Below are 27,651 nucleotides of genomic sequence, written 5' to 3' on the forward strand. Positions count from 1 at the left end.
TCTTTTCCCATGTTGCTTTCTCTCTCTGTCTCAGTCAGTCAGATAGCCACAATGCTGTTCGAACACCTGTTTGGTGCATGATGACCTTCCCTCTCCGTATTTGGCGTTAGGATTCCCTTCTTACAATCTCCCCTTAGAATTAAACCAAAGAGTTGCTGGTATAAACTGTACCCTGCTTGTGTAATCAACCTTTCTTTTCTTAACAGCCTCACATATTCATCATTTTGATGGCTTCATGAGAAAATTCTGCATTCTCGATTCCACAATCCAGTCCATTGTGTGATTGCGAATTCCCTTTGGTAACAGTATTTTAAATGAATAATAAACAACATAGGGTAGAATCCGGTGCTGCCCTTGTGCGTGTGGCCAGCCGCCCTTGCCTTGTGCGTTTGGGCAGCCCCCCCATTCCGCAAGCGGCCCCTATCACTTGCGGAACCGTGATTGAGTGCTTCTGGAGGCAAGCCCAAACTAGTGAAAACACTTATTGCTGGAAGAGGGCAGGTCAGTGGAGCTCGCACAACGGAGTTGCACAGACTTGCCTCTTTCCAGAAACAAGTGGTTCCACTTGTTTTGGGGCTTGCCTCCGGAAATGCTGAAGTGTTGTTCCATAATTAGGAGGGACTGCTTGTGGACTGGAAGTGATGGGGGCGGGGCTGCCTGCACGTGAGCCAGAATCAGGAGCCAGCTCTGCTAGTGGATGGGCAGCATCTGCCCATAGAAATGATATAGACATATAAATATGCGCATGCGCGCGCGCGCGCGCACGCACACACACACACACACACACACACACAGCTCTCTGGGGGGTTCACAGCATGATAAAACACAATACTAAAACTTTAACATTCAGAAATTTAAAGCAGTTTAAGAACAAGTAAAAAACAATTGACAATAAAACTACTAGGACCTGATAAGAAACGAGGGGTGCAATTCTATGCATGTTTAGCCAGAAAAAAAATCCCACAACTCCCAGATGGCTTGGGAATTCTGGGAGTTGTAGGAGTTTTTTTTTCTGGCGAAACATGCATAGGATTGCACCTCTAAGTGTCTTCTATTTTTGGATTTAATTTGGTTTTTGGATGTTATGGGATTAAATCTTTTCTGTGTGAAATTCCAGTCAGTATCCACCAAAATTTAGAGGAGCCAGGATGTCTGTGGAGGAAGAAAAAAGTTTGCAGGATGCTCAACTGAAGGTCAGAGGAAGAGCTTAGGAAAAGGAATTTAGGGCAAAAGTGAACAAGAAACTATCCTCCTGACTGACTGGAGCTGGGGAGGGAAATAACTAATTTTTAAATTTTAAGATAGAAGCTTAAGACAGAAGCCGGGGGTGAGGGGGATTATAGGAGAAGAATAGTGAAGGAAGAGAAGAAGGCCAGAAAGAGGCAGAGCTGCTGGTACTGGAGAAAAGAGTGCTGTATCACCTTCAGTGCCATTTTTGGTAGAAATAGGGATGTTGGAGAAATTCTGCACGGACCCCAATGAGGCTGGATTCTATTGAATCTGGCCCCCCGAAGTCCGTGGAGGATCGGATCTCCTACTTCACAAAGTCCTTGCCAGCTGGATCCTGCCTGCTGCTGGCTCCGAAGCCCCAGTGATACGGCTGCCATTGCTGTATCACTAGCTGGACTGATGGACTGTGGATGCAAATGGCGTATTTGTGTTCCTGTTCCTTCGCACGATAGGCTACATAAAGATTTACGTAGCCTATCACATCAAAAAGCAGGGACGCAAATGGCGTAGCGGATGCCATTTGCGTCTGCAGTCCGTCAGTCCAGCCAGCGATACGGCAATAGTGGCCGTATTGCTGGGGCTTTGGAGCCGGCCGGCGAGGATTCCGGGGGGAGGAACGGATCACCTCCCCCCCGCGGCAGACCCCCTGTGGATGGCAAGGTAAGGGATTCGTATATCCCTAGGTAGAAAGGTGAGGTACAAAGCAAATAAAGAAATAAACCTATTATAGTAAGATGTTGCTTAGATGAGGGACCTAGATAAAATAGGGACACAGTCTAATTAGGCTGACTGGATGCATTTATCCCTGGTCATTTTGTTCTATTGCACATATGTTTTTATGTGTATCCATTCAGATTTTAAAACTTTTCCCTATTAACCTTTTTCTTAATACAAATTTAAACTTTGGAAACTTTGTGGTCTCTTTTCTTTCTGGGTTACCCAGTCCACATCTAATGGCCAACCCTCACACTACTCAAAGTAGATACCTGAGACCCAGAGAATTTTAAGACTGTTTTGGTGGAGGCAACCAGGTGGGGGTGGGGGTTGATTTCCACCTGGTGGCAGGCAGCAGAAAAGGCCACAGGAGGGGAAGAGCAAAAAGGATGGGAGGGGGATACTATTTACTTGATTTCCCATCTATTCACGGAACAGGGCACTGCCAATCCCTGACAATATCTATCTATCTATCTATCTATCTATCTATCTATCTATCTATCTATCATTGAGAGAAATTAAATTATAATATTTGTTTATACAGGATTACTGCTTTGTGAATCATGTTATAATTGTCTTGGCTTTCTTACAGATAGAGAACCTAATTATCATTTCATGCCATTAAGGTCTAACAAGGAATAAGAAATACAAGCTTAGACATTTCACAAACTTTTCTTTGGAAGTTGCAATATACATATATGATGCAATAGGTTTGCAACGTTCCTCTTGGTTGTTTTGCAGCACAATCCTATACATGTTTTCTCAGAAGTAAGTCCCGTTGAGTAAATGGGGCTTACTCCCAGGAAGTGAGTACAATTAGTTCTAAAGGAGCTGATTTTCTCACACTTAAATTCAGCTCGCTTAGCCCTGGGATTATATTTATTTATTTAAAATATTTATAAGCAGTTTTTCTATCACAATATCCAAGGCTGTGTATTTCAACAATAAGAAAATAAAAATAGCAGTATAATAAATAATCAAGGTCAAAAATCCCTAAAAAGCCTTAAAAGTAGAATGATTTGAGTAATATTCAAATTCAAAACAGAAAATTAAAGTAATTAAACTACAAAACTTACGAACCATTAGAAGCCTCAGTTTTTAATTTATCTCCTGAATGATACACGAATGGATGCCTCCCTTAGGGACGGTGTAAAGGCTGGAACAGAACAGGCAGGAACGGCCCCTTTAATTGAAAAACCATGCCAAAAATAGTGACATCTGGTTAGGAACACTTGAGGACAATATTTTAGGACTAAAACCCTTGCAATATTGTATTACTATTAACCCCATAATGCCCAGAACACATACAGAGCGGAATGGCCCAGAACTGCCGCTTCCGAATGAGCGAAATTAACCAAACTCACCAGCCACTCATTACTTCGAGGGATTGATGCAATAAGCCACAAAATGTCCACAGAAACCATGTTCTGATTCCCCTTCTAGGTCATAGTCTGTATTCTCTATTCTGCAAAAGAGGCTGGAATGGCAGCTTCCAAGTGAGCCAAACGAACCAAGCTCTCTAAAACTTCCACGGAAACCACGTTTCAATAGCTGTTCTGGGCCATAGTCCATATTTGCAAAACAGGCCCATGTTCATTCAGTTAAAAGTTTCAACTCCAATGTTTATTCAGTTATATTCAGTTTATTCAGAATGAGTTTATTCTGTTAAAAGTCCTTCTGCCCTCTGTTTTTCACAGGGAATATGTCTATATAACAATAAGAAAGTCCCAGTTTGAGTGTAGATTGTGTATGTATGTATGTATGTCCTGGGCAGATATTTTTGGGTGGTTCAGACTAAACCTGGAACTACGAAAATGTGCAGAAAAATATTGCTTAATGTTTCCCCTAAAGAGATTACCAGATTGTGTGTGTGTGTGTGTGTATGTGTGTATACACACACATACATAGGCACCTGTAGCCACATGAGAACCCCATGAGTACACTAAAGCAGGGGTGGGCAACTGGGTACACTCCAGATGTTTTGGATATAAACTCCCATAAGCCCAAGCCAGCATGGCCAATGGTCAGTGATTCTGGAAGTCCAAACATCTGGAGGTCAGTAGGTTGCCTACCCCTGCACTAGAGAGTCAAGGAGCAGGTGTGACCTTTAAGACTCAAGCCCTTCGATGCTGGGGAGAGCAATCCTGTGGCCGCTAGACAGTGTCTAGATGGCCATAAGATTTTTTGGTTTCTGGGAACTGAACCAAAACCATGCTCTCCTCCCTTTCCCCCTCCCCCTCGTAGGTGGCATGGTTCTTCCCCATCTCCGCGCTTATAACCACAGCATGGAGTGGGCAAAAAGGGGGCATTCCCAGGGGCAGGGAGGGGAGGAGACCGTGGAAGCGTTGTTACGACACTTCCAATGTACTGTCTGGCTTCTCCCCCTCCTGCTCTGAGGTCCCCAGCTAGACAGCCAACCCCCCCTCCGTGCTCCACCTGTCCTGCATTGGATAGTTGGCCGCCTCTGAGTCCAGAGGTGGCCAGCCACCCTGATAGGATTGCGCCCTTGATGTTATTTATCTGATTTGCATCGTCCCTTTTGGCCTCTTCTAGCCCCTCAAACTAGTAGCTCAAGTTCAAAGCACCGGAGAGCTAGAGGCCAAAACAAGAATGTGTGTTTCTGCCCTTCCAATCATCCATTCTTTGGGCTTCCTAATCCAGGGGTGGGCCAACTTCAGGCATGCATGCTCTGCTTCGTTTTTTTACTGGAATCTTAAGATCCAACAATCAGAGCCTGGTGCAAAAGAATTCTGAACCCAGGAATTTATTTTGAGTACCAGAAGTGAACAGAGCTCACAGTCCTTTCACATAAAAATCCACCCCATTTACCTTAACTTTTTTTTCATTTGAGTAGTATACTTTAGGGTTGGCAGGGGCAGTCATATTTTTGCTGGTATTAAACAACTGGTAATCAGAAATCCTTGCTGATCTACTGCAAATCACCCAGAGACCTAGCAGTAGGTCGAATCTGATCTACCCCTTCCTGTGAACTTTAATAGCGCCAACCTTTTAATCCAGTCCAACTTTGCAAACATCTTAAATGCCTGCATCTGTACTCCTCTCCTACAATTTAGCTCTGTGAAGGTGAGCATAGTGCTGTGTTAGTTCAAGCTGGGACAAATACCCTTGTGTCTCCTCAGCCCAAGGTATGATTACATACGATGGTGTCCCAACAGGGCACTAAGGATGGATGTCTTCTGTGTGAACTTTGTTGGCCCAGACAATAATCAGTCAATTTGACAGTTCAAAGTTATAAACCTTGGAAATAACATAATCTAGGCAAAGATTTATCAAAGCATCAGCCAAGCGACTGCCACCGGAAATAGTGTCTGACACTGATGTGCATGTTCAAACAAGATGTTATCAAATAAAATTCAGACACCAGAGTCCTTTGAATTTGAGCTGAAAAGCTACTGAAGCTAGAAATGGAGGCATTTATTCCAACACAGCTGTTTCTGACTTACAGCTTTGTGCTGTCTTTGATACTTGCATTGTTGAAGGGGTGGTGGTGGAATGATCTGTCTAAATAAATAATATTCTACGATAATTGTTCTGTTCCCCCCCATCCCAGAATTAATAAAACCTATGTTTCATAATAAGCATTATCCCCATTCTCAGAACTCCCAAATAAAAAGCCAACCAACGAAAAGCCGAAGAAAGGGAAAGAAAATATTTCTAACATGTTTACTTTAAAAACTGCATAAAGCTGCACTAATACCAGAGCAGTAAGCCAGAGGACACACAGCGCTCCTCCAGTAATTTGGATTTCTTATGTCTGTCCACAACTCAAATCACTGCAGAGCCCAGCAAACAGTTGCACGTGCTCTATGACTCTTAAAGGGACCCACATTGCCATAGATTGCAGTCTTAAAGTATTTAGTAGACAGATTTCCCAAAGTGCAGACACAGTAGTCTTCAGCAGCAGGAAGGGTAAGTATTGCTGTGGAACTTTAGAGAGGCTTAGAACGTAGAAGAGCAGCTGATCTGTTGACCCCCACCCCCCAGATCACTTGGCTTGCTTTGAATTTGCTATTCTCAAGGTTATCACGTTGAATTGGCTCCATTGTTACTACCATTGTAGCATTAAGAAAGAGGTGTAGCCATGTTAGGCTGCTGCTGCAATGCCTAGGAGTAGTGGTACAAGGAGAGAAAGATTCCCTGGTCCACTGGCCTTGTTCATGATTGGTCAGAGTGGGTGTTATATCCAAAGAAGCAATAGAAAGAACTGTAGCTGGCTGGGTTAATCACTCTAATAGTGCTACATCTTTGCTCTTACCACAAGGGCAGGAAGGTATTGTCAGGAATGAATCTGAGCATGTGGGGATGTCTGGCAGCTCAGATTCAGAATCAGAAAGAGAACAGCAAGAACAGAGGGAGGCACCCTCCCTAGTGAGCCCAGATGCAGCAAGACTTTCTTCCCAAGACCTTGACACACAGATGGCCCAGCCTGAATGCCCCCCTTTCCTCCACCACGAGAACTCAAGTTTCGGAAGAGGGCGAGGGGCATGACTTGAGGGACGCTGGAGTCCGTCGCAGAGCGAAGCGGGAAAAGTTAGGGGCGGGGCTCAGACGCTCCACCATGTTGGCCACTCATGGGAGCCAATGTAGGAGGGAGCCACCCTAAGGGAGGGGCATCCCTGCGAAGCAAGTCTGGCAGAGAAGTTCATGCCCAGCCTGCTGGCAACGTCTCTAACTTCCACTTTGGCTCCTCTATTGATATTCGCAGATGTGTAGATTAGCTATTTCATTGCAGTCTGAGAGTTTCTGAGAATCTGCATTTGTAAAGTGGCTAGTTGTTAACAGACAGAGTAGTGTTAACCTGAAGCCTAGTTTCCTGGAGTGTGTTGATTGCAAAGGGAGAGGATGTAGGAACATGACAGGTATAACACTTGATTTAAGTGGAATACTATACACTACTGAATCCTCTCTCTCTCTCTCCCTCTCTCTCTCTCTCTCTCTCTCTCTCTCTCACACACACACACACACACACACACACACACCAATTAGGGATCTTACAGAAATGACAGCCCCTTGCAATGTGTGTGCAGTACAGAGATATTAACACTACCGGGAACTGCCCCTTACTTGCCTCCCTCAATGGCATCCTTGGCTCCTGGACCATCTCATCAACTAAATCTGGGACTAATTTTCTCTGTGTGCATAGGCTAAGTGGAAAGAAACTGCTGGGTAAGCACACCTATCCCATTCACACATCAATTAATTTACTCCCTGGAATGTATGTTTAGGATTGTGATCTAAGTCACATGGAGACCAATGGAAGAAGTTAATCACATGACTAACTTCGGTCACATTGCTTTCAATGGAACTGAGTCATGATTGAATTTAGCTTGATCAAGGCCAGTGTATATACCCATGACATTATTGCAAACGCAGTTGTCCAGTCCAAAGTACATTGTTTCCTCACCAGTTCCCCATGATCCTGACATTGGTATTAATGTCAATGACATTCTGATTATATGCATGTGTTTGGAACCCCACCTTGGGCCATGCAGGCAAATTGTGGAAATGCCCTATAAAAACTGCAGCTGTCCAAAACTGATAAATTCAGTGTGCAGATATTCTTTGAAAGAGGAATGGGAGCATTTTATTCCTTAGCAGTCTGGAGCCCCAACTTTGCAACTGTAGTGGGAGATATGTTGAGATATAAACGTGAGGTTGTGGGTAGAAAAGCCTTGCTCATGTTTGCCACATTAAAAAAAAAAAGCTGCATGGTTTTACCTGTTGAATGCATATCCTGAGTGAAAACGTCTTTAAAAAAAACAAATCGTGCAAACATAATGGTGGTGGAAATGTGCTCCTTATGTCATGGTTGTGACACAGTTGAATGAAACAGCTAGTTAAAGGGAGAAAACGGATTTAATCAGCGATACATTAAAGGAAGTTTCATTATCCTGTAGATCACTGTATGTTGTTCTGGAGGGAAAGCATCTGTGTCCCCCCCACAATGAAACAGTCACAAAGGGGTGGCTTTTCTGACATAAAATGAACATATTTTATATCACATACACATCCCATAGAAAGGGGATTTGGACCCTGGTGCTTTAAATACAGATTTCCCAGTGTACTATTATTTTCGGTTGAAGTTCTTACCAGTCCTTTTAAACTTATTTACCTCAGACTTTTCGATTTCTTCTGCTGCCCACATGATCCCTTTTCTCTGTGCCCCTCAGTTCCTCCTGATGTCAGGTATATTAATCTACACTTTAAAACTATCCTTTGGTTCCTTGCTACCTGTGCAGATGAATCTTACATTGCGAACTTTGTTCAATTATTTGTGGCAAAAATAAGGCTATAACTTCAGTATTTTTTAAAAAGATCAGCAAGTCATGAAGGATGACGACAACATATTCAGAGTTTAAAATTTAATATTCGGAAGGCAGGTATAATTTGCAACAGAAGAAAGTTTATTGCAATTGCAGCAGTAAACAGAATGTAGTTCTCAGTACTTATAAAAGATTACACATCCATAAAAGTAGAAGAAAGCATATTGTGGTTTTTTTCTCTAGGGCCCTTATTTGCAAGAAGCTACTACGCTGTAATTGATTCCGGTTCCAGGAGGTATTTTGCTACTTGGATTCCCCCTTGCTGGCAAGCGTTGAAGGGTTCTCTATTCTGATTTCCATGCAGCTCACTTAGTCGCCCTTTCTTCAACTGATTTCACTTGAGAAGAGACTACTTTGCCATCCACCATTTCTTCAACAATGGTCTTAACCACCCTGGTTTTGGTGGGTTCTGATAGGGGAAAAATATGACAGTGTTATCCATTGATAATATCAATATTAGAAATCTACTACTTAATCAGTAAAATGAAGTGGATTCAAGTGCCCTGTTTTCCCACCATAAAATGACGTCTCTTATGTGGAAACCTGGCTGCTAGTTTTCGGTTGGAGAAGAGCCAAACACACATAGGGATTGCAGGCCCACACAAATTTGGCAAGTTTAAAAAAAATAAGTTTCTCAAAACTCCGGTTGGCTTGCATGTGCAAAGCTTTTTAGGAAGAAATCCTATGCATGTTTAGAGACAGAAAAGTCCTATAACTCCCAGCATGCTGGCTAGGGAATGCTGGGAATTGTGGGACTTTTTTCTCTCTAAGCATGTATAAGATTGAGCTCTTAATCACTTTCCTCCAGCATCTTACATTTTATAATGTCATCATCCAATATGATGGGACTGCAAAAAGAAACCTTCTGTGGAACAGGACAATGGTCCTGTAAATATGCAGTTCATCTCCAGTTAATGGCACCATATTGTAACCATATTGGGCTCAGGATACGAAAGAACATAAGACAGATGTGGGCAATATCCTTGTTTGGATTAATGTTTGGTGGTTGGTACGTAAGACAAGCTTTTTACTGCTAGTAATTGTGATAATTAGGGTAATGTTTTCCCCAGGTTTTCCTTTTCACTAATTCATTAATTTTAGAGTTCTATGTAAAGCATAATGGTTATTCTCTCCTCCCTCTGTCCCACCGATTAACTCTTCATTTGGAATTATGCACTTGATTTTCTGTAAATTCAACAGAATAGCACAAGTGAATGCAATTAACTAAAGAAATATGAAGCTTTCCCTAAAAACATTTGCTTGTTCCTACTTTTTAAAATCTCAAGCCCATGCTGCAACAGTGTAAGTAAATATTATCAAAACTAGCCTATTAACATCTTTTAAAAAATTATTGCTGAAAAATGTGCTACGGTGAGTGACAATTAGTTTTATGCCTAGGTAGTTCTTAAGGTTGCCTCTTCCAGTAATATTCTAGTTATACTGTTTTCTAGAAATATTCTAATCTAGGAAATAATTCTTAAACTTATTTCTTAAAGTGAAAGTGGCTTGTGGTGGTATGGATTCAGCCTCCTCAAGCCGTTGCTCAAGCGACTTGTGAGGCAGGGCAGCTCAGCCCTGGACTTCATTGCCTCTGGGCTGACACCTGCATCATGCAGCTGCTCTTTGTGGCGGCTTGCATCCCAGCGCTGAGCACCGTTGAAGGATCAGCTGAAACAGTGGAGCTGGCAACCTCTACAAACAGCAGGAAAGGTACAGGGACAATAGCAGTGGGAGTGGAAGAGCTGAAGGCTTAAAAGCTCGGTTCAAGAAGCTTAGGTCTGGTGTGGCTCACAGGCCACCTGTGAAGTTGCAGGGGCAGCAAACCCCATGTACTTCACTGCCATGGGAATGGAACTGCTCACGATTTACATGGTTTTCAGATTTGTGTGTTGGATTTTTAAATACAAAGCAAAAGCAATAAGCCTACCTCTCAAATAATAGAATTGTACTTACCTCTGATATGAACTTTCGTCTCGTATGAGCGGAAACTGTGAAAAAGAAAGACAGCAATATTTGTTAATCCTTTTACAATGCCGCTGGGAATTCTTTTTTTAAAAAAGGAATGGTCAAGCGAGTAGTAAAGGTCTGGCTAAAGGGAGATTAGCCCCATTGTGTGGCATGCGGGTCATATTTCTGAAGGAGTCATAGAATCGACTCAGAATCATAGGGTTGGAAGGGGCCTACAAGACCATCGAGTCCAAGCCCCTGCTCAATGCAGGGAACCTGATTCCCAGGCGGTCTCCCATCCAAGTGCTAAGCAGGGCTGACCCTGCTTAGCTTACAAGATCAGATGAGAGATCGGGCGCATCCAGCCTATAAAATATTTGAAGTGAGCTAGATGAACTGAATAATGAAATTCAGCACATCACAGCTTTGACATGTTCTCAAAAGTTACAATTAGAATACTTTTTGATCTAGAACCCATCGTTTGTAGATGTTGTTGATGTGATCTAGACAACCAGAGAGAGTGAGAGAGAGAGACATTTACTTTTTAATGTGGTCATTCAGCATTATTCTTGCCTATCTTGCTTCTACAGAGACCGGGTGATACCTTTATGTGGGGCAATTAGTATTTAAAACACTAGGAGCAAGTTTTTGAGTCACACAGAACTCTTCCTCATACATACAAAATGGGGGGCAGGGGGAAAGCACAACTATTAAATGTTTGCTTCTAACTTGTAAAAATCTGTTGGTTCAAAGTAAAAAGTATTGCTGCTTTTGCTTTATGTATCTTTCTGGCTACACAGTAACAGTAAACCCCTGTTTAGTCTGTTTTAATTATCTGGGAACTACAGCTTTACAAATAACAATAAAAATAATCCAAGAGTTTAAATAACTAGGCAGCGCACATATTATAACTAAATGAGATACCTGCTAGTGTATTGTCAAGTACAAACAATATTTGAAAGAAGAGAAAATTGATACAAAGACATTGTAAGACTAACACTGTAACAAAACACAAAATAAAAAAAGTTTTACAATATAATCCTATGTATGTTTACTCAGAAGTAATTCCTACTGTGTCCAATGAGGCTTACTCTCTAGTACATATTTTAAGCTTGCAGCCTTATATGTACTGTTTGTTGTTAGGATGGCTGCACCAAGTGTATAAAACTAACTTCTTTCAGCCCCCCAAATAAAGCCCCAACAGAGCAAGACTAATCTGTCTACCATGCGGACCAGACCTCTGTCTTGGTTGGTTTATTTATTTATTTAGAGCATTTTTACCCCACTCTTCTGCCAGAAAAGGCTCCCAGAGTGGCTTACAGAGGCTAATATTAAGACAGTCCCTGCCCTCAGGCTTACAATCTAAAAGACACGACACAAAGGAAGGGGGATTTGGAGGGAGGAGTGGAAGAAAGAAATTAATTCTTTCCACACTCAAATGAATCAGTTCATCTTACCTGTGTGAAAATTTTTCTCATCTAAAAATGAGCTACTGGAGTGCTGAATCAGGTCAGTAGCTTTTTTCCTCCTTTCTTACTGAAATTCTACTAAAAGTACTGGGATATCTTAAACCTGTAACATCATTGCTGCAGCAGAGGAATCTGGATATCGAAGCAGCACTGAAACTTACTGTGTTGACAGGCAGTTGCAAGAAATCCAAAATGATACTGTTTTCAACAACAGTTTTGAACCAGCCCATGAAGCAGCTTCAAAACATCTTCATAAACTCCCTTGGGCTTCAGGAAAGCTTTTTTTTTTTCTTCAAATAAATTCAGGGAACTGATAAGTAGGATTCTATGACAGGAAAACCCAGCAGGAATATAATTCATGGGTTGGATCTACAGGTTTCCCTTCTTCCGATGGAAGGGAATTCCTCCAGCAGAAGGAATCCTTCCATCAGAGGAAGGGAACCTCTGAAACCGATTCCACGTAGCTACTGACTTAATTTCCAACATAAGAAGAGCCCTGCTGGATCAGACCAAAAGCTTATCCAGCATCTACTTTCTGCATAGTGGCCAACAAAATCCCTATGGGAGCCACAAGCAGGCCATGAGGGCAAGAGCACTCGCTTGCTCTTGTTCCCCAGCAAATGGTTGTCTGAGCCATGCTGCCTGATTCTGGAGCTAGTACATAGCCATCATCACTAGTACTTGTTGTTAACCTTATTGCCCACTGATTCATCTAAATCCCCTTTGAAAGCCATCTAAGTGAGTGGCTCTCACCGCATCCTGTGGCAGCAACTTCCAAAGTTTTAACCATGCGCTAAAGAAGTGCTTCCTTCTGTCTTGTCCTGAATCTCCCACTGGATGTCCCCCAGTAGGTGACCACTGCAACCACCTTTAATTTTTAGACCATTGGCTTACCTTTCCCCATCTAGCAGGCGCCGGTACGTTTCAATCTCCATTTCCAGTCTGGTCTTAATGCCCAGTAGTTGCTGATACTCTGAATTCTGGCACTCTGTTTCAGACCTGATCTGCTGTAGCTGTTCCTCCAGGCTGCTAACTTGAAGCTGTAACTGTGAAAGCTGAGTGCTGTAGTTCCCCTCAGTTTCCGCCAAGGTGCCTTCCAGAGATGCTTTCTGTTAGGGAGAAAAATAATCAAAGGGAGGCTCATTCACACCAATGAAGGCGAAAAGTTTGAACTGCATTCTCTCAGCATTAAGTTTATGTCTTTATTTAAAACAACAACAACAACCCAGGGTGAGTATGTACTGTATATTTTATGATGTATTCCTGGAAATTGCTATACATGTGTAGAATTTGGTTTCTTTTGCAGTTTGGCATCTCAACAACCCTCCGTAAAAGAGAAAGGTAATCTACGTCATTCCTGTAGCACAGCCTTGTAAATAAGCAAAGTAGTCTGTAAGCAAGGTAATAAACGAGGTAACCTAAACAGAAAGGTAATCTATGTTTTATATAGATTATATAGTATATTGGGGGATACGTGGCTCAACAACACTACAAACGAGAAAGATCTTGGAATTGTTGTTGATCACAAGCTGAAGATGAGCCAACAATGTGATGTGGCTGCAAAAAAGGCAAATGCTATTTTGGGCTGCATTAATAGAAGCAAAGCTTCCAAATCCCGGGAAGTACTAGTTCCCCTCTACTCAGCACTAGTTAGGCCTCCTCTGGAGTACTGTGTCCAGTTCTGGGCACCACACTTTAAGAAGGATGCAGACAAACTGGAGAGGGTTTAGAGGAGGGCAACAAAGATGATCAGGGGACTGGAAACAAAGCCCTATGAAGACAGACTGAAAGAACTGGGCATGTTTAGCCTTGAGAAGAGAAGACTGAGGGGAGATATGATAGCACTCTTCAAGTACTTGAAAGGTTGTCACAGAGAAGAAGGCCAGGATCTCTTCTTGATCATCCCAGAGTGCAGGACACGGAATAATGGGCTCAAGTGACAGGAAGCCAGATTCCGGCTGAACATCAGGAAAAACGTCCTGACTGTTACAGCAATACGACAATGGAACCAATTACCTAGGGAGGTGGTGGGCTCTCCCACACTGGAGGCATTCAAGACGAGGCTGGACAGCCATCTGTCAGGGATGCTCTGACTTGGATTCCTGCATTGAGCAGGGGGTTGGACTCGATGGCCTTGTAGGCCCCTTCCAACCCTACTATTCTATGATTCTATGTCATTCCTGTAGCACAGTCTTGTAAATAAACTCACAAAAATTTAGGGTTGGCAGAGAATTTCTCCCCGAAACTTCGGGGGGCCGAGTGCCAACGTGTTCGGCCCCCCGAACAAGTTTTGGGGAGAAATTCTCCGCCCCCCCGCCCCCCCCCGGGACGGGACTTACCTTTGGCGAATGTCCCTCCCGGCGGCGGGTCTGGCCGGCGGTTTGTTGGGTCTTCGTCCGGGGCGGGAGCGGCAGCCGGTCTTTTGACCGGCTGCCGCCGCCGCCATTCCAATCAAAGAAAAAAAAAAACGCCCCCGTGATAGGCTACGTGACGATTAACGTAGCCTATCACGGCTAGATTTGCAAAGTCAGCCGTGATAGGCTACGTAAATCGTCACGTAGCCTATCACGGGTGACGTTAAAAAAAAAAAAAAGCGCGTAAGGATAATGGTGGCCCCCATAGGGAGCCGCCATTCCCGTTCCTTATTTGGTCGCTGTAGTCTACGTAAAGATTACGTAGACTACGGCGAAAATAAGGGCAACGCTATTTGCGTTGCCCTTATTTTTGCCGTAGTCTACGTAAAGATTTATGTAGACTACAGCGACCAAATAAGGAACGCGAATGGCGGCTCCCTATGGGGACCGCCATTTGCGTACGCGCTTTTTTTTTTTTAAGTCACCCGTGATAGGCTACGTGACGATTTACGTAGCCTATCACTGCTGACTTTGCAGATCTAGCCGTGATAGGCTACGTTAATCGTCACGTAGCCTATCACGGGGGCGTTTTTTTTTTTTTTTAACTTTTAATTTCGCAGCCGGGCGAGGCGAGGCGCCTCCTCCCCGACCTGAATTTCGGCTGGGCGAGGCGGGAAGCCTCCCCCCCGGCCTGAATTTCGGTCGGGCGAGGCAGGAAGCCTCCCCCCCCCGGCCTGAACTTCGTGGGGGGAGCAGCGAAGCGCCTCCCCCCCCCCGTGAAAAGCTGCAAGACCAGGTAAGTGACTTTCGTGCACCCCTACAAAAATCACTAGCCAGCAAAATAAATAAATAAATAAATAAATAAATAACTAGCCTGCTAAGAGGCCGCCTGTGTTTCCGTGCTGGCCACGAAGGTGTGAAAACTCTCTCTCCCCAGCCAGCATGGAAATGCAGGCTACTAACCTCTTGGCAGGGGAAGTAATAGTAGTGACTTCTACCAAGTGGACGGGAACAGGAGGGATGCATCCCCACTCCTGCTGTTTCCATGCTGGTCATGGAAGTGGGAAACCCTCTTCTCTATAGCCAGTTCGGAAATGCAGGCTGCTAGCCTTTTGGAAGGCTAGAAAAAAGTGATAGATTTCCAAACAGATGATGCCTGCAAACAGAAGTCTGCCCTCTGACAGCCCTTCAAATCGAGGACTGTTTTCTGAAAAGGAAGACACCTCCATGGCCACTGTAATTGTGCTCTGAGATTCTTGGGTTCTGGGACCTCCAATGTTTTGCCTTGGGGTTAGTACTCCCTTTGCATGCGGCGGCAGGCCTATAATTTCTCCTTAGCCTCTGAATTACTAAACATATTTTTCTTAAAATGACATTTATCTCAAAGTTCCTTCTTCAAAGGAAACTCATCCTGTGGACTGGACGCTGTTTTTCCTGCTGTTCAAGGAAAGCGAAGCAAAGCACCAACCTTCGCCAGAAGGGACTGTAGCTCAATGTCCAATGACTGCAGGGAGCGTTTCAGTTCTATTAACTCGTTCCTGGCTGAGTTTGCCGCACCAGCATCATCGTAGATCTGCTGCTGCAGGGGTTGGCTCTGGGAGGGAAAATAATTAAAATGTAACTCAACAAAAGGGATTTTTCTGTTGTTGTAAAGGGTGCTTTTGTTATGTAGGACTCTGATAACAGGCTCATTTTGCCCAGTATCACAGGTTATCACTATATTCTAAAATTAATTTTTGCGAACCACCCAGAGAGCTTCAGCTATTATGCGGTATATAAATAAATAAATAAACAAATGATTATCATACGATCTTTTTACTATAATCTAAAATGTGCTATAAAAGAGCCAGCATGGTGTAGTGGCTAGAGTGCTGGACTGGGAGTCGGGAGATCCGGGTTCAAGTCCCCACTCGGCCATGGAAGCTCACTGGGTGACTTTGGGCCAGTCACATACTCTCAGCCCAACCTACCTCACAGGGTTGTTGTGAGGATAAAATGGAGGAGGAGGAGGATTATGTATGCCACCTTGAGTTCCTTGGAGGAAAAAAGGCGGGATATAAATGTAATAAATAAATAAATAAAAATAAAAGAAATGTACAATTGATAAGTTCGAATAAGCTTTCTAGATACATATGGAGCACCTCTCCCAGTATGAGTTCCCTCACCTTTTTATGATTCCCAGACTTGCACACTCTGTTCCACGATCCATATGTTAAACAAGTAAGATCAGCCAAGATCTGGAGTATGGCCTTTTTTGTACTGATATTGAATTAGGGCGCAATCCTATGCATGTTTGGACAGAAAAAAAGGCCTACAACTAACTCCCAGCATGCCCCAGCCAGCCATGCATTAGGATTGTACCTGGAGGGAGCAATCCTACCGGGATAGGTGGCTGCCACCGAACACAGAGGTGACCGCCTATCCAATGCGGTGCAGGAGAAGCATGGAGGGGATTGTCCCCTCCACGCTTCAGCCACCCTGCATTTGCGGCTAGACAGCCGATTTCGGCTGTCTAGCCACGGGAAGTCGGAGCGGGGGAAGTGGTGGCAGGATGACACATTGGATGTGTCGTACCAGCATTTCCAAGTTCCCCGCCCTGGCACACCCCCAGGAACGCCCCATGTTCACCGCTCTGCGCTCCTTTTCTGAGAGCAGAGTGCGGGGCCGTTCTACGCTGCTTATGAGGCAGTGCGGGAGGGGGTGAAGGTCGGTTCTCAGGGAACCAACCTATCCTATGGCCGTCTAGCCACTGACTAGTGGCCATAGGATTGCGCCCTTAGTTAATTAAAGAGTCCCAGAAGCAGCCATTTGAAACTCTATAGTACAATCCTGTACATATCTACTCAGAAGTTAGGCCCGTTATGTTCAATGGGGCTTGACCCCAGATAAGTGTTCTTTAGTGTTGAAAATTCATCATCAGCGGCCCTCCTTTGTGAGCCCCTGCCAAAGGAAGTGAGGCGGGTGGCTACTAGGAGGAGGGCTTTTTCTGCTGTGGCACCCCTGCTCTGGAATGAGCTCCCTGGTGAGGTTCGCCAGGCACCTACATTGTATTCCTTTCGGCGCCAGGTGAAGACCTTTTTATTTTCCCAGGCATTTTAGCATTTTAGCTTTCTAAACTTTTAGCTTTGCTGTTTTAAATTTGTATTTTAAACTCCTGCACTGCTGCTAGGTTTTATTGTGGTTGTATTGTTATATTGTGGTTTTAATGTTCTGTATATTTTAAATTGTTTTACTGTGTGCTGTTTGGTTTTAATTTTTGTGAACCGCCGAGAGAGCTTCGGCTATTGGGCGGCATAGAAATGAAATGAATGAATGAATAAATAAATAAATAAATAAAATTGGTAAGATATAGAGGGAGTCCACTGGCCATGGGAAAGGAATAGTGATATGATGAAGTCTATGCCATCTAGGTTTGGTATCCATTTTTTGCTTATTATCTTCCATTGCGCAGAATAGCAGCAGACATCACAAGTGAAATGCATTGTACAGAACGTTCTTTCAGCGGTCATTTGCCTCACCATTTTGTTGAATTGTTCTTCAGCCTCTCTGCGATTCTGCTCCGCGAGGTCTTCATATTGCGCTCGCATGTCATTCAGTAGCCTCGTCAAGTCAACCCCCGGGGCAGCATTCATTTCCACTGTGACATCGCCGGTAGAGCTACTTCTGAGTAAGGTAATTTCCTGGACAAGAATATTGGATGCAAGTTACTTGAGCTGTAGAATCAGTCTAAAGTCCAGGAACAGGGGTCCTTAAACTATTTACTCTAGAGCAGCCCTCCCCAGCCTGATGCCCTCCAGATGTATTGGAGTACAACTCCCAGTATTTCTGACCATTGGCCATGCTAGCTGGGCCTGATGGGAGTTGAAGTCAAAAACATCTGGGCGGCACCAGGGTGAGGAAAGCTGCTCTAGAAGGTCATTTGCTGAATTCCATGGTAAAACTCTTACAGAAGCATTCTAACAGTTGTCTTCTTAAGGCACACCTAAACATTATTGTGCAGGGACCCATACCCATAGTTACTGTGCAGTCAGCGGATTGGATGCAGATTTAGTCATAGTTAGAGTAGACTCATTAAAATCAGTGGGATTTGTTAGTCATGACTAATATCATAGATGAATTCCTTGATTTCAGTGGGTCTTCTTTGAGTATGACTAAACCTGCATCCAACCCAGTGTGTATAAAAGTATCTTTACTATACATGAAATGATTATGATTGCTGTCATGCATGGAACAAATTTTTAAAATAATAATCTGTAATAATATGTTTTGAAGCTAAAAGGCGGTATAGAATTGTTTTATAAAGAGCTTGTTGTGATGTCCAAACCCAGTGTGGTTTCTGCTAGGGATGTACGAAAGTTACGCCACGGATCTCAGGGAGGCCGAATGCCAGCACAGTTGGCCCCCCGAAATCGGTGGCGGAACGGCCCGCTGCCACCCCCCCGGGATGGGACTTACCTGGGGCGGATCTTCCTGTCGGCGGCGGGGCGGTGGCGCGGTGGTGGCGGCTGCGGCAGCCGGTCTTCTGACTGGCTGCTAGGGGTGGACGAAAGTCACTTACCTTTTCTCGCAGCTTGTTCGCGGTGGGGGGGAGGCGCTTCGCTGCTCCCCCCGCGAAGTTCAGGCCGGGGGGGGACGCTTCCCGCCTCGCCCGGCCGAAATTGAGGCCGGGGGGGAGGCTTCCCGCCTCACCCGGCCGAAATTCAGGCCGGGGAGGAGGCTTCCCGCCTCGCCCGGCCGCGAACGCGAAAGTTAAAAAAAAAAAAAAAAAACGCCCCCTGATAGGCTACGTGATGATTCACGTAGCCTATCATGGCTAGATCTGCAAAGTCAGCCGTGATAGGCTATGTCAATCATCACGTAGCCTATCACGGGTGACTTAAAAAAAAAAAAGCGCGTACGCGAATGGCGGCCCCCATAGGGAGCCGCCATTCGCGTTCCTTATTTAGTTGCTGTAGTCTACGTAAATGTTTACGTAGACTACAGCGAAAATAAGGGCAACGCAAATAGCGTTGCCCTTATTTTCGCCGTAGTCTACGTAAACATTTACGTAGACTACAGCGACCAAATAAGGAACGGGAATGGCGGCTCCCTATGGGGGCCGCCATTATCCGTACACACTTTTTTTTTTTTTAAGTCACCCGTGATAGGCTACGTGACGATTGACGTAGCCTATCACGGCTGACTTTGCAAATCTAGCTGTGATAGGCTATGTGAATCGTCACGTAGCCTATCAGGGGACTTTTTTTTTTTTCTTTTATTGGAATGGCGGCGGCGGCAGCCGGTCAAAAGACCGGCTGCCGCTCCCGCCCCGCTTGAACACCCGCCGAACCGCCGGCCGGACCCGCCGCTGGGAGGGACATTCGGCAAAGGTAAGTCCCGTCCCGGGGGTGTGTGCGGGGGGCGGGGGGGTGCGGAGGATTTCTCCCCGAAACTTGTTCGGGGGGCCGAACACGTTGGCGCTCGGCCCCCCGAAGTTTCGGGGAGAAATTCTCCGCCATCCCTACTGGCTGCCGCCGCCATTTCCAGGTTTAAAAACAAAACAAAACAAAACAAAAAAAGTGATAGGCTACGTAAAGATTTACATAGCCTATCACAGCTAGATTTTATAAGAACACCGTGATAGGCTACATAAATGTTTACATAGCCTATCACGGCTGACTTAAAACAAAAAACAAAAAAAATGCACGTACGCAAATGGCGGCGCCCCATGGGCGCCGCCATTTGCGTTCCTTATTTTGGCACATCTTAGTCTATGTAAACATTTACGTAGACTAAGACGGCGAAAATAAGGGGAATGCAAATAGCGTAGACGCTACGCTATTTGCGTTCCCCTTATTTTCGCCATCTTAGTCTACGTAAATGTTTACGTAGGCTAAGACATGCCAAAATAAGGAATGCAAATGGTGGCGCCCATGGGCGCCGCCATTTGCGTACGTACGTTTTGTTTTTGTTTTTTTTAAATCAGCCATGATAGGCTACGTAAACATTTACGTAGCCTATCACAGCTGACTGCAGGGATGCAAATGGCGGCGGCTATGGCCGTCGTCATTTGCGTCCCTGCTAGCCAGCGGCTGGATGTCCGGTTGTTGGTGGAGCCGGCCGGCGGCTCCACAGAATTGCTGCGGAGCACAGCCGGCCGGCCAGGATTCCGGGGCGGGGGGAGGAACGGAGCACCTCCCCCCCCCCGGCGAGGATTCTGGGGGGAGGGACGGAACGCCTCCCCCCGCACCATCAGCATAATCCCCGAAAGATAAGTACTTTTCATACATCCCTAGTTTCTGCAGGGTGGCCTAATTTTCAAGAACAAGAACAATTTTCAAGAACCAGGAGCGGGGAAAGCTTAAATCCCCCTCGCCATTCGTTATTGTCCCAATTGAGGGCAGGTGTGCTTACCCAGAGGTAAGTCAATCATGCATACATGCATAGCTGTGCTAGGAAGAGGAATGGGCTGGGAGGAGTGTTAAAGAAAGAAAAGAAAACCTTCAGCCACCTCATCCTAAAAAATAAGGTAAGCCCCCCCCCCAAGATATGGTGTATGTATGTCAACACAGGGTCTTTGCAAGGCAAGAAAGAGGTGTGGGGAGATCTCCTCATAGGAGGAGTACAGAGGAGTTGTGCCCTCCGGGGATGCATAAACAAGCCACAGCAAGCCTTGGGGAGGCTGATCGGCTTTTGGCACCATCGTGGGTTAGCGATCAAATAACCAACCCACGGTGGCTTGTTCTCAGGGTGGCTTATTGCGATGTGCAAACTGCCCCCAAATGGGAAACTTGCCCAATACATAGTACACCCAAATCCATTTACATCTACATGCGTCTCCTCTTACTCTCCATTTTACGCTGCTCTTATACTCCACCCCCCACCCGCTTTGCGTGTAACATCTTGCGCTCACAATGTTGGGTGTCTTTGGTTGGTCCTAATAAAGATATTGCCTGACTCTGGATTTTGGAATTTTTCATCATGGGCCAGCTCCATTTACTTGTTTTATGGTAAACTGTTTCGTGACTCTCTAAGTGGGGAATCAGCATCTTTAGATGTTGGAAAACCATTTTTCTTAATATTATATTTCTTGGAAATGTTCCCAGGACAAATACGACAGAGAAAACAGTTTGCATCTCATCAACTGAAGCTAGCCTTAGGGCCTGGAAAACTCTGGACTGGATCCATGCACCCTCCCTGGCTCCCAAGTATCTACCAGCCATAAACGTTCTGAGCAAAGCAGGGTATTCTAAAGAATGAAGTGTTAGTTCCAGTGGCACCCACCTCCATTGTAGCCTAGATTATACCAGCTTTATCTTACAGGTTGAAATTGTAGGTTGATGATCTGCCCATAGATATCTGCAGGGGGAATCCCAGCCTAAAGTACACTGCCCAGCCCCTATTTACTTTGTAACACACAGGACCACACAGACAGTATTCAATAGACATTCGATGGGAGTAAACTATTCAATAAACCAGTTTACGATGCAATTGAAACTCCTTAATTTGGATAGACATTTATCTCCTGACAATTCAGTGGGAGTCTTTAATAACGGTGCATTTTCCTGCTATACTCAGGTGTTTTTTCCCCATAACAGTATAACAAATGTGACCAAAGGCTGAACGTGAGCAACCAAACTGTACATGAAATATATTGTGCTTTTTATATAGTGATGGAGCCATAATTGTATACTGGAAATATAAACAAACCTAATTGATGAATGTGGGTGAAAAATGTTGTCAGTGTGCTGTGCCTGTCTCTGCCCACTTTCCCAACTGTTTTGGTTGAAGAAACTCACAACTCTTACATTGGGCCATTTTGCACATCGTGGTGGCAATTCCTGGGTTGTATAACCCAGGAATTGCCGGGGACGAGCAGAGCATGCAAGCCATGTGCCTGTTGTTTCTACTTTTAATCAACAATTCAGGAATGCCCCATTACTGGGTTGTTTCGTGATGTCTGAACTGGGAAACTCTGAGTTGTTTATGGGTTAAACAACCGAGAGTTAATTCAACAATTGCCCATGGTTTCTTTGTTCCTGGGTTGTTGATTAAAACCAGAAACAGTGAGCACACAACGGGCACACTCTGCTTGCCCCTGGCAATTGCTGGGTTAAAAAACCCAGAGTTAAATAACCAAAGTTAAATAACCCAGGAATTCCCACTGTGACATGTGAACTGGGTCTACATCTTGGGGTTAGGTGGACTGTAAAATGTGAAATAATGGACTCTGTGGGGTATATAAGGCTGAGGATGGCTTGTCAAAGTTTACCCAGTAAGCTTCATGGCTTAATGAGGATTTGAACTTGAGTCTCCCCATGTCCAAACCAAACATTCTGTCCACTGCACTGCACTACACTGAATACCTATCTTGTATCCCAAACGCTCACACTGCCCCAGTCTGGACGGCACAGAAAACCATAGTTCAGTGTGGTAAGAATGAGTCTCAGTGAGCCTCATGGTCATATGTGCCTCCCCTCCTCTCCCCTCCTCCGGAGCGGCTGCAAGATGGAGTTTGGAAGCTTTTGCTTCTATTTCACTTAACCATAGCTTGTCATGTCATTCAAGTGGACAAACTGTGGTTACTGTTAACTTGCTTTGTTTGAAACAAACCAGCTTGAAAGCATGGATTTGGGCAAACTGTGGTTAAACAAAAATGGAAGCAAAAACATCTGAACCCCCCTTCTAGCTGCACTGGAAGCAGAGTGTGTGTGTGGGATTATGCGAGCCCAAGGCTCGTCGTGGCTTGTTCTCAACATGCTAAACTATGGTTTTGCATGACCTTTGAACGTGGCCTCTCTGTTGTCTCTGAGTGGATTAGGATGGGAAACTAGCGGAAAAGCTGATGTCCTTTACCTCCTCGTGATTCTTCTTAAGGTACGCCAGTTCCTCAGTGAGGCTTTCGAGCTGGGCCTCCAGGTCAGACCGGTTCATGGTCAGGTCATCAAGTATTTTGCGCAGACCATTGATGTCTCCTGCGACACTCTGGTGAAGGAAGAGCTCATTCTCGAATCTAGAAGGGGCAAATGATCATATGAAGATATGAAATAGATATGAAAATGGCTCACTTCAGCTATTTGTAAAGACAAAATGTACGTTCATGGTCAACATTGGAAAGCACATTGCAAATTATAAGGACTGGCTTGGATCCTAAGGTAATCTAACTTAAGGAAGTACACAGAAGGAAAGCCTCCAGTCCCATCTGCCTGCCTGCAGCCCCCCTACATGCCACTGAAAAACCTTTCTGGAGGGTCAGGGACCCTCCTAAAACATGTGGGATGGACCACAGGGGACTGCTGTGGGGAGGAGGAGGAGACAGGCAACTTTCCTTTCATGAACCTCCTTAAGATAACTTACCTTAGGATCCAAACCCAAATTGGGGTGATTCCTTTCTCCCCCAGAAACTGCCTAAGCCCCATTTCCACATAGTTCAAGAGGCCCGCAACCCTCCAGGCAGGCATTTCAGGGGCACAGGTGGTTGTGGAGGAGGAGAGAGAAACTCTGTTGACTTCCTTAAGGCTGCAGTCCTGTTCATGTTTATCTCCAGTGAATACAGTAGGGGTTGTTGCCTCTGAATAAACACACTTGCGTTCTTCTGTAAGTTAACTTATCTTAGGATCTGAGCCATTATTGTAGGTGGTCATGAAAATAATATGAAAATAAGATCAATTCTTTGTCTCCAAGAAAGAAGGATTAATAAAAATAAGACTTCTGCGGTCAAATCATTTAGAGCCAGTCTTCAAGCTACAGTCTTCACGGTAGCCTTCCGGCAGGGCTACTATAACAGTGGTTGAGCACTGAGATGGTTTCATGACACTAGTAAAATGCTTTAGATAGAAGCTAATCATATATACTAATAGTGATCTCAGCGCTCTGAGTGCTGCTTCTTATGTAGACAAAATGGCATTGTCCAGGGTTGGGGAACCCCTTTAGGGAAAAAAACCCTAGCCCAATTCTTGGGCATGCTCAGTGGGCATAGAATGCTCAGATTGACTGGGGGGGGGGGAATAAAAAAAATGGGGGGGGATGGAATGGAGCATCTTGGAACAGTATACAGCTGGTTGGCTGCAGCCCTGAACAGCAGCACTCTGCACTGCAAGATTTTGTTTCAAGTCCCACTTACTCTCTTTCCTCATAGAAAATGGAGTAGTTTAGAAATGGAATGAGCATCTTAGAGTGGTTGAACAGTCTCTTAGGTTTTCAAGAAAAGGCTGGATGGGCATCTCAAAATTACAGTGTGCCTGTCAGTGGAATGGACTAGATGTCCTGCTGGGATCCCTTCTGACTCTGAGATAATTACAATGAGCCAGTAGATGGATTGTTAGACCTCGGAGATCTGGCTTCAAAATCCAGCTCATTCTTGGTGTATATGCCACTTTAAAAGAGCTATTCTGTTTCACTGAATCTTGGCAAAAACAAAGAAATGTTGGTGTTGATACAGATGAGCCGAATATTATCGTGCCTGGCATAAGAGGAAGCAAATGAAGCTCTATTTAGTTCTCTATATAGCTGAGGATTACCGGTTTTGCCCAGTTTAACAGCTGCCCATTGTAGACATATAGGTTGGATCCAGATTTAATCATACTTAGAGTAGAAGACCCACTGAAATCAATGGGATTTAAGTTAGTCATAACTAACTTAAGGCCCATTGATTTGAGTGGGTCTACACTAACCTTGGATCTATTTCTATTTCTAGAAATTTCTACTTCTAGTATAGGAAAGGGGACTGTCATATTAAAGGTGGGATTTAGGTTTCACACTTGCATTTATGTTCTTCGAGCTTAATGACCTAATGTTGCTGGACATGGTGAATTGTGGGGAGCGAGGCTAAATAGCCACAGCCTGCAAACTTTTAAAAAGCAAAACGTTTGGCATTTAGCTTACTTCAGTCGGAAGTCATCAGCAGCAAGCCTGGCATTGTCAATCTGTAAGACCATGTTGGCATTGTCGATGGTCACGTTAACTATCTGAAGTGAAACAAGTGAAAAAGAATAAGCCATGTTTTGTTTTGTGGTACATTTCCATTTTCAGATTAACAGCAAATGCATTTGCACATAATCAGAGATTGCCAGTAAAGTAATGCAGAGAAAAAGTGTCTTACAGCACAATCCTATAATCTCGACTCAGAAATCCCATCAAGATCAATGAGACTTACTCCCAGAGAAGTGGATATAGTATTGCTGCCTTATTTTCCCCAAATTTTATGTATGTATGTATGTATTACATTTCTATACCACCCAATAGCTGAAGCTCTCTGGGAAGTTCACACTCACAACACAATAAACATTGTGCTTTAATATAGTTTTGAAAATTTTCCCTAGCCTAAAATGTGTTGAATATGACAAATAAAGATAAGCAATAAAGTTTATCTTATACAGCAGTTTTGCAACTAAAGTACTTGAATTAAAAGCAGTGCCTATTCTGCTATTATCTATAACCCTGGTGAGAACAGGATTAATTCATCTTAAATTCAAGTACTTCTGTTGGATTAATACGTAGTTAAGACTCGTATTACTGAACATCAACATTTTGAATGTTATAACGTGGAAGAAATATGATTCATTACCATTTTAAATAACTGGGCAATCCAGCTTAGTTAAGCAGAGTGATTTAAACCTATGCCAGTTTAGTTCCATTAACCTCATACTTCAGTTGTGTATTTGGGCTGCTCATGGCAAGAAAGAGAAATTCTCTATGTTGGATTCCCCCCCCCCCCCCACACACACACATTGGACACTTCAGGGAAACTTTAACTGACCTCATTGCATTCTTGATATAGAATCAAGAATGATTCTACCTTCCCTAACATGGTGCCCCCCTAGATAGTTTGGACTACAACTGCTATTATTCCTGACTGTTGGCCATGCTGGCTTGGGTTGATGGGAGGTGAAGTCCAAAACAACTAGTGAGCAGTAAGGAAAGGCTGATATTGACACCAGGGCTCCGGAGGAATAAGAGTGATAAAATAGGTAAAACAATTCCTTTGACTGGTCTTCTTTAACCCCATATTGTAGTGCAGGCAAAGAGAGAACCCTTCTCTCATTTTGTTTCTCTTATACATAATGGAGAGTCAGCTGCACAAACCTCACTGAAGTGGATGGAAGCTGGACAAGAGTGGTTCTCTGTGCAGGTTCCATTTCTTGCAGTGGGACCTACCCGGGAGACATTTTTCTCCAAAGACTACACAGAATCTCGCTGAACATCTTGTTTTCTCACCTGGTTGCGAAGATCTTCAATTATCTGGTGATATTTGCTGTAATCACGGGTAACTCCGGGAGCTCCGGGTCCATTTTTCTCATACCAGAGGCGAATTTTACGCTCAAGCTCAGCATTGGCCTCCTCCAGAGAGTGCACCTTTTCCAAGTAGTTTGCAAGACGGCTGTTCAGGTTCTGCATGGTTTCCTTTTCAGCACCAGCCAAAAAGACACTGTCGCCCCCTCCAAAGCCACCACCCATGGGCATCGCTGAGCTGGAGCGATAGCTTGCTCCATAACCACCTGTCATAGAGGCACCACCAAAGCCAGATCCACCACCGAAGCCAGCTCCACCACCGAAGCCAACTCCACTACCAAAACCACTGCACACACCCCCTCCATAGCCACTGCCTAGCCCTACTAGAGATCCCCCACCAAAGCCACGCATACTGCCGCTCGACAGTTTGACACCTCCATCGCCCCCAGAAAAGGAAGCAATTCTTCTGCTTGCGGTGGAAATCCGAAGAGACATTGTAGCCAAGTGATGTGTTTGCTAAAACACAGCAGGCAGGTCAAAGGACAGGCAGTGTCACAGGGCAGGCAGGTAGTGGGCTAACAGGACAGTTTTCTCTGTCTTTTATATAGGATCATTAGGGTGTTGCTTCTGTAATTCCTCCTACCTGTGGCGAAATATTTTTTTTGCCTACTCGGCTGAGTGACGCTGCAATTGGTGTTCTCTCCCCCCCCCGCCCCAGAATTTAGCATTTAATTCAACATGGTGTCCGTTTGCCGTTTGGTGCCCTAAGGGTGTTTGTTATGCTGAGGGCGGAGAAGGGTGGAACAAAGTTAAAAATTCATTACGATATTGTAATTGTAGATGAGTAATTCTTTTCTTCTTCTCCTAGACCCCAGGCATAACGCTCCTTGTTCCCAGAGCAACTCTCCAGGTGACATACATGCCCTATAAGCTCCCTGTATTCATTCACATAACAAAATAGTGGTAGACCTCAGTGTTCGCTTTACCTTCACAATTTCCCTTTCTGAATATTATTTGCCCTGGTGAGATCAGTGTTTACAGTTAGATAATTTTAGACTGTGGGCTTAATGGTCTTAATGCCCCCCCCCTTACTTTGACATCTGGTAAGCCAGCCCTGCTGTATTGGTGGGGGCCTCCTGCTCATTCTACTGAGAGGGGCTCTGAGCTTCTGCCCCAACATCCTGCCCTGATGGTGCCACTGGGTGGGATCATGTCCTTTTCTACTTAATCCAATTTATCAGGTGTCTCATCCAACCCAGCCCACTGCTGCTGGACGGATGTGTTGGAAGAGCCGCAATTCTAGGATGTTCAACAGCCATCTCCCCGTTGAGCAGTTTGCTCCACCACCTCTAGATTTATTTATTTATTTATTGTATTTTTATC

At 44.5% G+C, this 27,651-nt stretch overlaps 1 protein-coding gene and 1 long non-coding RNA gene across 2 annotated transcripts in view; one reads left to right on the forward strand and one right to left on the reverse strand.

The window, feature by feature from the left end:
* Positions 1 to 21,767, forward strand: part of LOC146341027 (uncharacterized) — a 26,715-nt gene extending 4,948 nt beyond the window's left edge. Inside the window, exons 2-4 of the long non-coding RNA XR_014783813.1 lie at positions 12,702 to 12,934; positions 17,600 to 17,730; positions 21,144 to 21,767. This is a non-coding gene — a long non-coding RNA (uncharacterized LOC146341027). The remainder of the gene's footprint in view (positions 1 to 12,701; positions 12,935 to 17,599; positions 17,731 to 21,143) is intronic.
* Positions 8,315 to 26,840, reverse strand: KRT24 (keratin 24). Its single transcript, XM_084804595.1, has 8 exons — positions 26,254 to 26,840; positions 24,922 to 25,004; positions 22,894 to 23,050; positions 17,577 to 17,738; positions 15,527 to 15,652; positions 12,599 to 12,813; positions 10,242 to 10,276; positions 8,315 to 8,697 (listed from the first exon to the last, which is right to left on the reverse strand). Exons 1-8 carry the CDS (start codon positions 26,761 to 26,763, stop codon positions 8,594 to 8,596), a joined length of 1,392 nt encoding a protein of 463 aa, XP_084660721.1. The 5' UTR covers positions 26,764 to 26,840; the 3' UTR covers positions 8,315 to 8,593.
* Between the last annotated feature and the right edge of the window lie 811 nt (positions 26,841 to 27,651).

This window comes from Heloderma suspectum, chromosome 6 (genome assembly GCF_057233095.1).
Source record: "Heloderma suspectum isolate Gila_16-S chromosome 6, 16-S_ref, whole genome shotgun sequence".
Taxonomy (NCBI): Eukaryota; Metazoa; Chordata; class Lepidosauria; order Squamata; family Helodermatidae; genus Heloderma; species Heloderma suspectum.